We start from the raw sequence: 12,634 nt of genomic DNA on the forward strand, positions 1-12,634 counted from the left end.
ATGTAGTCATAGTGTATTCTGTGATGTACTATATGTTTGCATATTCACCTACAGCACTCATTTACAGTGAAATACCCAAACCTGCAGTCCAAGGAAAGTGCTTATATCTCTATGAAACCCCTTCCATTGATATGGGGGGGGATTGGGGAGAGTAGGAGAGTTTTTGAAGGAACTGGGATGTTATGGGGGTGTAGGAAATGCTTTGGGGAAGTGGGGAGTTTTGCTGGGAGAGGGACAGGGCCGGCTCGTGGCATGAACGCTCTATGCGGTTGTTTAGGGCCACAACCGCTAGGGGGGGACACACGATCACGAGCGGGGGTCACAAGATCCAATGTTTATCTATGGTAAATAACGTTATCTTCGTATTCATCCCCTATCGCGGAACTAGCGGTATAAATTGAAAATCGAACAGCAACAGAACATTTCATAACAATGTAATGTAGGACGGATTTTACCAAGTAAACCGTCCTCCCCCCAGTCAACAGAATCCAGCGGCATGAAATTGTGGAACAGGGGTTAATGGGCCCCATTCACTCTCTTAGGGCATCAGTCAGTCACCAAGGCAGTATAAAATACAACTGAAACACAGTGGCAGGCTATTGCTTGGCTAACTGTTTTCTGCTCGGCTGTATTATCACAGTCTACACCTTCATGTATTACGTGATCTGTGCCTGCAGGGCTTTCAATCTCACCATTTTAGTGACAGTGCTCTTCATTCCCATTAGCCATCAGCCACATCAGCTCACTGTCGCTAATTGGTCTCAGCAAGGAGACTCTTGGCACTGCAGTTAATATGTCTGGCGTCAGGCTGGAGCTTCTGATGAATGCTTGTTCTAATGTTTCCATAAATGTGTTTTGTTAACCAAAAATCCACGGGTTTATGAAAGGTAAGACAGCCCTTATTCTCCAGACTTGGGTAATTCCATTCATTTTCCTGTTTTCAAATGGAGATTTTTAGACTCAGTAGCACATACACTCCCGTTTTTACGCTTATTTCAGCCAAACCTGCTAATCAACAATGCTTGAGGCATTTAGTCGACTGGTTCAATGTAGATGTTCTATCAGAAAAGAGGTCTGAGAACAGCTCTTTAATGTGGGAGTTTCCAAAGCAGCATCGGGACCACTAAGAGAGTTCCAGATAGGCCAAATTTCCGGTGCCAAAATCACTGGCTCATTGGTCACAAACGCTGCAAACATAATCTCATGTGGCAAGGGGAACAGTGTCAAATGTGAGTAAATGGCGCAGGCAAAGAAAAATAGTGGTGGAAGTCAAAGCAGGGACAGACAGGCACTTAACAGGATACTTGCTCAATACCCCAATACAACCTCAAAAATTAGCACAAAATTAACTGAACACCTCTGTGACCCAGAAAATTTCTGCAGAGATAGTGGACCGTCGCGCTTCATGTGCAGTGTACACGTTGGCTGGTTGGCACATGTGCAGCACAATGACGTTACTTTAATTTATTACCACTAGATGGCGCCATGTTACAACGGCAGTTGGAAGGCTAAATAACTTAGTCGAATCTTGTTGCGAAGGTTCCGCAGATTAATTTAGTCAACTGATCAGGCATAAGTGAATGGCGACCGAAATTCCCAGACTTAATTAAGATACAATGACAAGACCTCCAACACTAAAGCGCACAATGCAATTACAGAATCAGAGAGTAATAAATATATATATTTTTTTAAATGGCCAAATATGAAAAATGCTTTTCAGTTAAATATTGTCTTTTAAAAAACTCTAAGATTAGCTAGCAACTGAAACCTTGTTTTTTACATTTTTTTATTTATTTATTTTGTTAATATGGGTAGAGTTAAATAAGCAGCCATTACAATAATTGGTTTAAATAAAAATTACGAACAACAGAGTTCTCAGCAATTCTCATTCCGGAAGCATTTGTATCGGTGCAGTCCTTCCCATCATCAGGGCAGTCCAGCTGCTCCAGGCCCATGACGTCGTCATTTCACTGCAACACACACGTAGGACACAATGCTCAGCCAAACTACAAATCCTCTAATATCACAGCCGCAATAATGTGAAGTTGAATGTAGAGTTTGCCTGCCTAACCCCTCTCCAGCACATTAGTGAAATATAGTCATAAAATCATGGATTCTGGTTCTACGGCTTACCTCAGCTAACAGCCAGGGCATGGGAAGTCACTTTTATCTGCATTAAAACTCTATGGCCATGTGAACACCCCCTATCTACTTGCAGGACATGATTCGATCCTGTACGCCTGATCGACCACTCCGCTCTGCAGCAGCAGGGTTCCTTGCACCCCCTCCTACCCGAGTAAAGGGATCACAGAGCTTCTCCACCCTAGCTCCCCAGTGGTGGAACGAACTCCCTGTCCCTCTTCGAGCCTCTCCCTCACTACCCATCTTCCGCCGTGGCCTGAAGACTCATCTCTTCAGACTATACCAGGACTAACTACCATCACTCTGTATATTTCACTCTAAATCCACCATTCATCCATTAATTAATTAATTAATTAATTAATTAAATGAGATGTCACAGTTTTCACTTGGTGTTTCTTTATGCAATAAATGCTTAAGTTCCTCTTTTTAAAGCATTCACAGAAAGCCCAAAAGCCTTCAGTGTAATCTTTTTATTCTCTTCAGCAAAAGATAATAAAGGCAGATTTATTTGAGGGTTTTAAAAAGTTAAAAGTAAATTAATAAAGTGAATTACAAATGTATTTCCCGTTGAGTTCTTTAATCAGAGTCAGGGTATGCAGTAGTTAAACTGAGCACATTTCACACTGATATAACAAGTAGGGTACTTAATACAATGGAAGATTACCAGGTGAAATGAGATCCTTGGGTTGTTCAAGGCCAGGCTTGACACAGCTATGTGTGCGTCTCAGACTGTTGGCAAAATGATGAGTCAGCTCTTCTTTTCTTTATTTTGTTCTTACTAATATAAAGTCCAATAAAGTGGAAAAAATGTAGAACAATCCAATCTAGGTGGCTAGACATTGGAGTGTAACAAAATTACACTTCCAACAAATTTCCTTCCAACACATATACATCTTTTATCTGTACAATCTTCAGGTGCTAGTTCATTTCATTGTATCCTTATAAGGTGCACATACATAAATCCTTACCGTTGGGCAAACACAGTTCAGATTTAATGTTCTTGAATATAATGTAATATAATGGTCCACTGGGATATTTATATGCTCAGAGGGTGATGTTGGGTGATGGTATAATTCTTCAAGGTTTATGGTGAATATATGAGCCATCATGTAGTTGGATGGATATGACAGTGAGCTGTGTAATAAGGACAAGGGGACTCCAGGTTAAAGGGAGTCTTTAGCATAAAACCACCAAGCATTAATTAAAAGAATGTCTGGTGAATTCACATAACACATGTGAGTGCTTGGTGGATTCATAAAGCGCATATGAATGCTTGGTGAATTAATGTAATACATATGAATGCTTGATGAATTCATACACCATATAAATACTTGGTGAATTAATATAACACATATGCATTCTGGGTGAATTAATATAACACATATGAATGCTTGGTGAATTCATGTAACACATATGAATGCTTGGTGAATTCATACACCATACATGAATTCTTGCTGGATTCATACGCCACATGAATGCTTGGTGAATTCATATAACACATATGAATACTTGGTGAATTCATATAACACATATGAATGCTTACTGGATTCATATGCTGTATATGAATCTGTCATTAATGATGATTTTCTCCACATCACAATCCTGCATTGTTTTACTATCTCCCACCATGTTTGATGATTTCTCGAATCCTTAGTCTCGAAAATATTAAATGTTCAGTCAGCCTCCTGCAACAGCTTGAAGGAGCTTTGGTATGCAGTGATGTTTAGCTAATGGACAGAATGTACCTCTATTTATGTACATGCACATACCATCCCGTCATGGTACTGACAGCAGTGTTATTTCTGTAGAGCGCAGCACTATAATTAGAGGCTGTTTACATGTGTGTTACTGCAGAGAGCTTTTGGCGCAGCTGTCAGAACATGCTGATGTATATTTTTTTTCTCACAGTATCGTTGATAAGGTAATCAGAAGCAGCCTTGATCAGCGAAAGTCTGTCAGACTGCATGAGTAAAACATATATGTTTGGATAACAGCAAACATCTGGTGTTCAGTACTGTGACTGTGAACCCACTGCTGCGCATGGCTCTTTGTGAGAATACAGCAGTACCATTCCCGGCTCCTTCAAAGAAATGCAGGCTGGCATAGACCAAGTGGACAGCCATCACTGATTCCTCAATAAACATTAAAAAATAAACATCTTTCAGCTTACCAGTGCAGTAGATACAAATCACCAGGCTATGGAAATCAAACATGCACATGACCTGGACACAGGAGCTGATATGTGCAAAAATATGTTTTAATAATTATCCACACTCGAATTGGTGTACATCTATGCATATAGTTGAGGATAACTGATTTTGGCAAATTACCTAATTTCTGTTGGAATATTTTAAGTGCATGATTCCAAAACTAGAGCAGCATAAATTAATTTGATAGAAACTAAACAGAAATTCATTATCATAATTTCATAATTGGAGCAAAAGTGTTTCTGGTCTCCATACAGGCTGTTATGATGTCTCCTTTATAACCTAATAATAAGAATAATAAACAAACACATTTTGGATTGCAAAATAGGGTGTCACGAGAGGTCAACAGTAGAAAATACGTGAAAGTGAAGCTAGCAGAAGTGCTCAGGCATCAGCGTGTCCTGCTCATCTTTCTGAACTTGGAAGAGGTCACGCCTGCACTGACTTGTATGTAAATGATGTCGAGTCTGGTCTTTGCAATGCTTTAAATACTGAGTGGCTCCGCCTGCGTGAACGTTGCTGCGGGATAGCCGAGTCTAAGGAGGAGCGTCCACTGGAACACATTCCGTCTCCGCAAGGTTCTCATTTCCAAGTTAAAGAAAAAAAGGTGAGGGCAAATAAATGAATTTAAGAATAACTGTTAAGATACCGCAGCAGCATCTTCAAAACGGTCACCTAGATGCTCTAAATTATTTGTTGGCTACATATAATCATGTAACATCAATAGCTGTTCTGTTTCAAATCTGGATGGGCTCTGGACTCGTAAAACGACCATAGGTTCTGTTGGGAAATGACTTCGGTCCGTAGATGTATTTTTTCATCAGCCTGGGTTTTATTTCCGTAGTATTTTCCACAATTCCTCGGTATTTGATTTTTCTCGTTTAAGTAATCTGAGACTAATTGAACATGGATTTTTACACTTGTACAAGAAAAATGTGAGCTAAATGATTGTGTTCTGTTTATTGCTAGAGTATGTGTAGCCTACCTTTACTATTGTAGTTGTAGGGGCTGAAGTGCAGCATACTTAACAGAACGTTGTTAGCAATAGAGCATCCTCAAATTGCATTACTAAAATAAAACGCAGTTACCATATGTCCGTTTTCATTTTTTTAAAGTTTGTTTTGGTACAATATGTTGAAGGTTACTTTGCGAGGTTCGAGTCTTTGATGAACACCTGTCACTGATGTTGCCCGGGAGGAGGAAGAGAAAGAGCGCTGGGCCCCAGCACTGTTGACTGTGGCCGTCAAACACCTGATTGCAACAACTGACAAGAACTATAACCTTGATCCAACTATAATCTTGATCAATTGGCATTCCAGAATCTGTACATTGTAGCGCTTTGTTTCTCCGAGCATTTGGCGATATGCTCTTAAATACGTAGTATTATGCAAATAACACAATTGACTACGTTAAGGTTGACAGTTATCTCCATCTTTATTAGGCCTATATGAAAATATTTTTGTCATCCTCGTGCTATATTATGCGAGGGGCTGGGTTGTTTTGTAATATTAAGGGGGTTTGACCGGGCTATCACCCGCGCAAATTACGAGACGGGACAGTTTATATAAATTTAATAGCATCATAATCTTGGACCATAATGGTAACCTTAGAGGAAAGCGTTATTTTGAGAAGAAATTTGCTTTCTGGTTTAATTGCCTCAAATGTGCACAGGACTCTGTAAATTAAGTGTACTGTCACATTTTAAAAAGTTCCAGAAACAGTTTGTGCCAACAATTTCACTTACGCAGTAGGTGACAACCAGTGGTACTGGATAGGGTGATTTGTATGATGGCATTATTGGAGCAAAACAACTGAGCACCTGTGACAGTGGAATTTGTAGTCACAGAGAAAAATGCTTTAGGAGTTGCAGACTTGTAGAATTTTTTTAATCTCCCACAAACGCAACACAACAGCTACACCTTCTCAAATTCTTCATTGCAGGTGCACAAATCCTATTCTACGAATCACAAATTAAGAAACTCATACGCTCACATTTTTGCTACAGTTGCTGCAGTGAATGTGGTGCAAAACAGTCACACATCGGTATCAAAAAATGCAACTTGTAGAATTTTTTTCTACAATGAACAAATTCTTCATTGTGTTGTGTTTGTGGGAGAGAAAAAAAATTCTACAAGTTTGCAACAACTAAAGCATTTTTCTCTGTGAGTACAAATTCCACTGTCACAGGTGCTCAGTTGTTTTGCTCCAATAATACCTTTATATATTTGGGCAATAACAGGAGATGCTACAGATTGGGAAAGGAGTGAATAGCATCTGTGAAACATCTACAGGCTTCCTGTTGCGCAATGAAGGATTTTCATTCACATAGCATAATGAATTCAATTATTTGCAAATATCCTTAAAAATGGTGTAATGGCATTCCAGCTGTCTACCTCAGTGTGCATTGACTGGTGATCTGATTGCTCTGCGTTATCCAGAAGTGCACACAAAAACAGAATAGGACACACAGTCATACGAGTGCCATTCACTCCTACCTTTCCCCCCAGCCTGTCACCATGGCATACACGTACGACAAGCTGATCTCTCATGTCCTGAGGGAGGAGCCCGTTGGCTCCCGGAACAAGGTGACGGTAGTGGGCGTCGGCATGGTGGGCATGGCCTGTGCCATGAGCATCCTCATGAAGGTGAGTGCAGTGGGTAGGGGGCTGGGGGATAGAGGGGGGGCAGTCTGACACAGAATCCTAAAGCAGAGACTTTTTTCTTCCTGAAGAAAGCTGTCACAATAAAAGTCATTTTCTACACCCTAACGCAACCCCAAGGAGAGAATATAGGTGTACCTGTTGCTGTTTCTTACAGTAAAGTTGTACTTTATGAGGGCCGCACAGTCGTTCAGTGGATAGCACTGTCACCTCACAGCAAGAAGGTGCTGGGTTTGAATCCCGGCCCGGGCCTTTCTGTGTGGAGTTTGCATGTTCTCCCCGTGTACTCTGGGTACTCTGGTTTTCTCCCACGGACTCAAAATTAATTACCCATAGGTATGAGTGTGTGAGTGAATGGTGCGTGTGCCCTGCGATAGATTGGCAACCTATCCAGGGTGTATTCCTGCCTCTCGCCTAATTTACGTCTGTGACCCTGACCAGGAATAAACGGGTATAGATAATGGATGGATGCATGTACTTTCTAAATGGTGGACACTGGGGATTTTTGGTCCTTCACCATCATTCATATTCATTTGTATTTAGTAGAATTTCTGGTGGTGAAGTTAAGCAGTGTGAAACAGCTCCACCCAGAAACAAAGATGTGATGGTAGTGTCCTGTGTGTGATGAGGGGTATCGTAGTATTGTGTGTGTTAGTGTGTGTTTATGTGAGATGAGGAGTATGGTAGCATTGTGTGTGTGTTTTTGTGTGTGTTGAGGGGGTATGGTCATATTGTGAATGTGTTTGTGTATGTGTGTGTTTGAAATGAGGTGGTGTGGTTGCAGCATTGAGCATATTTGTGATGAGGTGGTATGATGGCAGTACTGTGTGTACATTTGTGATGGTAGTGTTGTGTGTGATGAGCAGGAGTTGGCAGATGAAGTGGCCCTGGTCGATGTGATGGAGGAGAAGCTGAAGGGTGAAGCCCTGGACCTGCAGCACGGGGGGCTTTTCCTGCGCACGCCCAAAATTGTAGCCAGCAAAGGTGAGAAAGTCCAGGCTGTCACAGGGTGTCCTGGGGGGGGTGCTCCTGGGGTGCAGGATTGCTCTGTGTACCTGTATCAGATTCACAGAGGACATGGGCACAGTTTCCCCTCACTTTCTCATGCACTTCTACACTCACATTCTCTCCAACAAATATGTTTTATTTCTCTCAACTTATGAATACCAGAAGCGGTTTCACCCTACTCCAGATGCAAATGAACCGAGAAATGCATGAATGCAAGACAGATCAGTGGTAGAGAGTGCATGAGGCGAGAGCAACAGGCATCAGAGAGCAACACTAGGAGTTAACTGCCTGCACCTGCAAGAATGAACAGCATGCAGGGGAGAGCATTATTGAGAGTGCGGCATTATTATTTGTAATGTTGTGTTAAATTGATTGGGAAAGATACATTTTAACATATTTACATAAAACTATTATCTGATAGCACTATAATAATTTTGCAAAATGAAGAATGACTACAGTTCAGGATGTGGCCATGATCGTGGAGAGAGAAGCATTATGAGAGAGCAGTTTCAGTGTAGGGAGAGCAGTATCCTGCAGCGAGCGGCTGCTTTCATGTCATGTGACCTGTGACTTCCTGTCCCTTAGACTACAGCGTAACGGCGAACTCCAAGGTTGTGGTGGTGACGGCCGGTGCTCGCCAGCAGGAAGGCGAGAGCCGCCTCAACCTGGTGCAGCGCAACGTCAACATCTTCAAGTTCATCATCCCCAACATCGTCAAGTACAGCCCCGACTGCATCATCCTCGTTGTCTCCAACCCAGGCAAGCAAGAAGCGCTCCGCCATCACACTCTCAGAAGGAAGGGTTATTTGACCCATCTCCAAAGTGGGAGTCTTTTTAGTTCTTTATGGCACCCTCTATGGTAGGTGTGAAAGGAGTGAAAGCTCCCAGATTGAATGATTTTTCCTGACGAATAACACTTGAACTAGATAGGGTTCCTCTATAGAGACACAGAGGAGACTTTTTGAACCTTTTTTTCTGAGAGTTTATGGCCTCACTTTCAAAAGATGAGGAGGGCATGGGTGGAGCATTCAACATCATGACACATTTTGGATTAAGTCACACTTCATCAAATCACTATTAATAATCATTAACCACCTCAAAGTGAGGCTGGGCAGGGAAAAATGCCTACAAGGTTATACTTCTAGAGCTCTTGTGGACCGTAAGTCTATTAGAACTGACCTGTGTAATTTAGTTAATTCAAGGTTGGGGAGGGGGGGGTAACTGCTGAGCCACGTCCTGAAGTGAGCAGTGAAAGTAACATTTGGGTTTGGACCCCTCTCAGTGGACATCCTGACATACGTGGCCTGGAAGCTGAGTGGGTTCCCCAGGCATCGCGTCATCGGCAGCGGCACCAACTTGGACTCCGCCCGCTTCCGCTTCCTGATGAGCGAGAAGCTGCACGTCCACCCCTCCAGCTGCCATGGCTGGATCATCGGAGAGCACGGAGACTCCAGCGGTGAGTGTCTGTCTCTCTGTCTGCCTGTCTGTCTGTATGACTGTCTGTCTGAGAGCATGGGCACTTGTGTGGTGAGTGTGTTTGTCTGTCTGAGAGCATGGAGACTCCAGTGGTGAGTGCCTGTCTGTCTGGCTGTCTGCCTGTCTGTCTGTCTGTATGACTGTCTGTCTGAGAGCACGGGCACTTGTGTGGCGAGTATGTTTGTCTGTCTGAGAGCATGGAGACTCCAGCGGTGAGTCTTTCTGCCTGTCCGTCTGACAGAAAGCACAGATTTCAGCAGGACGTCGGTCTGTCTGTCTGTCACGAAGCACTCCAGTGTCAGTTCGCTCATTTAATGTCCACTCTCATGGGCCTATAATGGTCCAGCATTCTCCTCAGTCAAGCGCAGGACCTGTGTCATTTAACCACACAAATCCTTTGAAGAATGTAAGCTGTAGATCCAAATATATAATGAATTTGTACTGAAATGTTTTTCCATGGAAACTGTCCAATCAGCATGCCTTCTTCCTCACAGTGCCCGTCTGGAGTGGTGTGAATGTGGCCGGTGTCTCCCTCCAGAAACTGAACCCAGAGATGGGCACAGATGTCGATCAGGAAGACTGGAGATACGTGCACAGGAAGGTGGTGGAGGGGTGAGTCTCAAATGAGCTCAGCCTCAAACAGGAGTCAGTTCCTCAACTCCTGCCCCTTACGCAGCTGTAATCATCTCAATGTAAACATTATCAAACATTAAACCAAAAATGATTTGATTATTTTGTACAGATTTTGTGCAAAGTTTAGATTTTTGTTGTTACTGCAAATTAGTGGATAGATGGAAAGGGAACTAGTTTGTGTGTAAATATCACAGTGCTGTGAACTAACATCAAATGAAATTATTATGATATCAAATAGTCAGCAGACTTCAATAGAACACTTAGAAATATAATCAAGATGTTTCTCAACTATTTTAACACAAATTAATTTAGACAGCAGTAAGATGACAAAGCAGATATACATATTGCTGTTGTTCATTCTCTACCAGTGCCTATGAGGTCATTAGGCTGAAGGGCTACACTTCCTGGGCAATTGGGCTGTCTGTGGGAGACCTGGTAGAGTCCATCCTTAAGAACCTGCGCAAGGTGCACCCAGTGTCCACGCTTGTCAATGTGAGTATTTCCCAGTCTAGCACTGTGCTTCAAATAACATTGTCTTACCAGGAGATCATACAATGCAGAATCACTGCTGCTCAGGTTTGGTTTCAGAGTGTTTGCAAAACTTTGATTATGACTTCTAATTTCCTCACTGCACGGTTAACAAAAAAAGACTCATAAGACAATCTTGGTACCCAGATGGTGTATTGCTTTTATGAAAATATAAAAAAGGCTAACTTTTTCTAAAGATTGGGTCACTCCAGGAAAAGTAACTGAATTTCATACAGAAAAAATAAAATTTATAGGGTTTTTTACTGCTGTAAATGGAGAAAAGGGTCACTTTTGATCCAAGGCCAATACAAAGTAAGTTAGTTTAACCAATTCAGAAGTCTCCAATTCAGAAAAACCTGAGTCATATTTTCTTGAAAACATTCCTGCTTCCTCTCACATTCTGTAAATTTATTCCCCTGGGACTAACTTCACCAGTGACTCCAATATACAGAGTTTATCACAGAGGGAGACACAAAAACAATGCAGCATAACCTTAAAACATGCAAAATGTAATGATATCAGCTGGCAACATCCCCCAGAGGAACCTCTCGGAGAACCAAGATTCTTAATATATGCATAACTTTAAAAATCTAGCACACTGAAACAAAATATAATTGTTCCACCATACCTTCTCTGTGTAATCTTCTGCGTTGCTGTCCGTCGCTAATCCTGCGCAGCAGTAGTGCTTTGTTCGGGTTGGAGTGAAAACCTACAGGACAGTAGATCTCCAGGAACAGGATTGCGCAGCCCTGCTGTACAGTTTATGATCCTCTACTGGCTCAAGCATGTGGACACACTCTCACAGGCATCACATACACCTGTGCGCACATACACATGCACACAGACACACCCAGTACACACACACAGAAAAAACCCCTTCGTACACAAACAGACCGGTCTCACACACACCCCATTCTCACACCCACATATGCGCACTCTCTCTCTCAGTAAAGCCCGTACTGACCGCGTCTCTCTCTCTCCATGCCCACAGGGCATGTACGGGGTGAAGGACGAGGTCTTCCTGACCGTGCCTCTCTCTCTCTCCACGCCCACAGGGCATGTACGGGGTGAAGGACGAGGTCTTCCTGACCATGTCTCTCTCTCTCCACACCCGCAGGGCATGTACGGGGTGAAGGACGAGGTCTTCCTGACCGTGTCTCTCTCTCTTCACACCCGCAGGGCATGTACGGGGTGAAGGACGAGGTCTTCCTGAGCGTGCCCTGCGTGCTGGGCAGCAGCGGCCTGACGGACGTGGTGAAGATGTCCCTGAAGCCCGAGGAGGAGAAGCAGCTGGTGAAGAGTGCGGAGACCCTGTGGGGTGTGCAGAAGGAGCTGTCCATGTGAGACCGCACCTCATCGACCACACCTCGACCTCCGCCCCAATCGCACACACACCTAAAAACAGCCCTGCTCTTCATCCGGTTCCCCCACCTGTCCAAGCAGACCTCCGGACAGAGATGGGCCGTTTCTGTACGGGCATCGAACATCCTGGCGGATGTGCTTCTCTCTTCTTCCCAGGTCCATGCATGAAAGTGAACTTTTAAACACACAGCAGGTAGAGGTGGCCCAGCGAGCAGGATGGGCCTCCATTTTGCAATGGGCCTCCATTTTGGATTTGCCGTTTTGTGTTCAGCAGAACCATTCCTGCAGAGCCCCTGTTCCCATCACAGCAGAGGCATCCCGTACTACAGAACTCCAATCTAAGCCTGTGTTTCAGTGTGCAAAACTAACCAGCAGTGTCATTCAATGGGACAAGGCCTTATGAACAATACACAGGGTAACCACTTCCCTCGCTTCAGTTTTAATACATGAATTACATTTGCTTTTAGCATTAGCAGCAAACCAGTTCTGAAGCAACAGTTCTTGACTTCAATGTGAAATCTTAAGCATTATTTATGGCAGATACAAAGCTGTATTTTTACAATAAAAATATCTGCAGTAATCTGGCAGTACTGTGTTTCTGCTCTCCATTGATGTCCC

General features: G+C 43.1%; 1 protein-coding gene across 1 annotated transcript; it reads left to right on the plus strand.

The window, feature by feature from the left end:
• The first annotated feature begins 4,845 nt into the window (after window positions 1–4,845).
• On the plus strand, window positions 4,846–12,596 carry LOC135255659 (L-lactate dehydrogenase A chain-like). The gene is made up of 8 exons (XM_064337132.1): window positions 4,846–4,956; window positions 6,857–6,994; window positions 7,876–7,993; window positions 8,603–8,776; window positions 9,300–9,473; window positions 9,988–10,105; window positions 10,495–10,618; window positions 11,834–12,596. Exons 2-8 carry the CDS (start codon window positions 6,866–6,868, stop codon window positions 11,996–11,998), a joined length of 1,002 nt encoding a protein of 333 aa, XP_064193202.1. The 5' UTR covers window positions 4,846–4,956; window positions 6,857–6,865; the 3' UTR covers window positions 11,999–12,596.
• The last annotated feature ends 38 nt before the right edge of the window (window positions 12,597–12,634 follow it).

Source organism: Anguilla rostrata, chromosome 5, assembly GCF_018555375.3.
Source record: "Anguilla rostrata isolate EN2019 chromosome 5, ASM1855537v3, whole genome shotgun sequence".
NCBI classification, from domain to species: domain Eukaryota; kingdom Metazoa; phylum Chordata; class Actinopteri; order Anguilliformes; family Anguillidae; genus Anguilla; species Anguilla rostrata.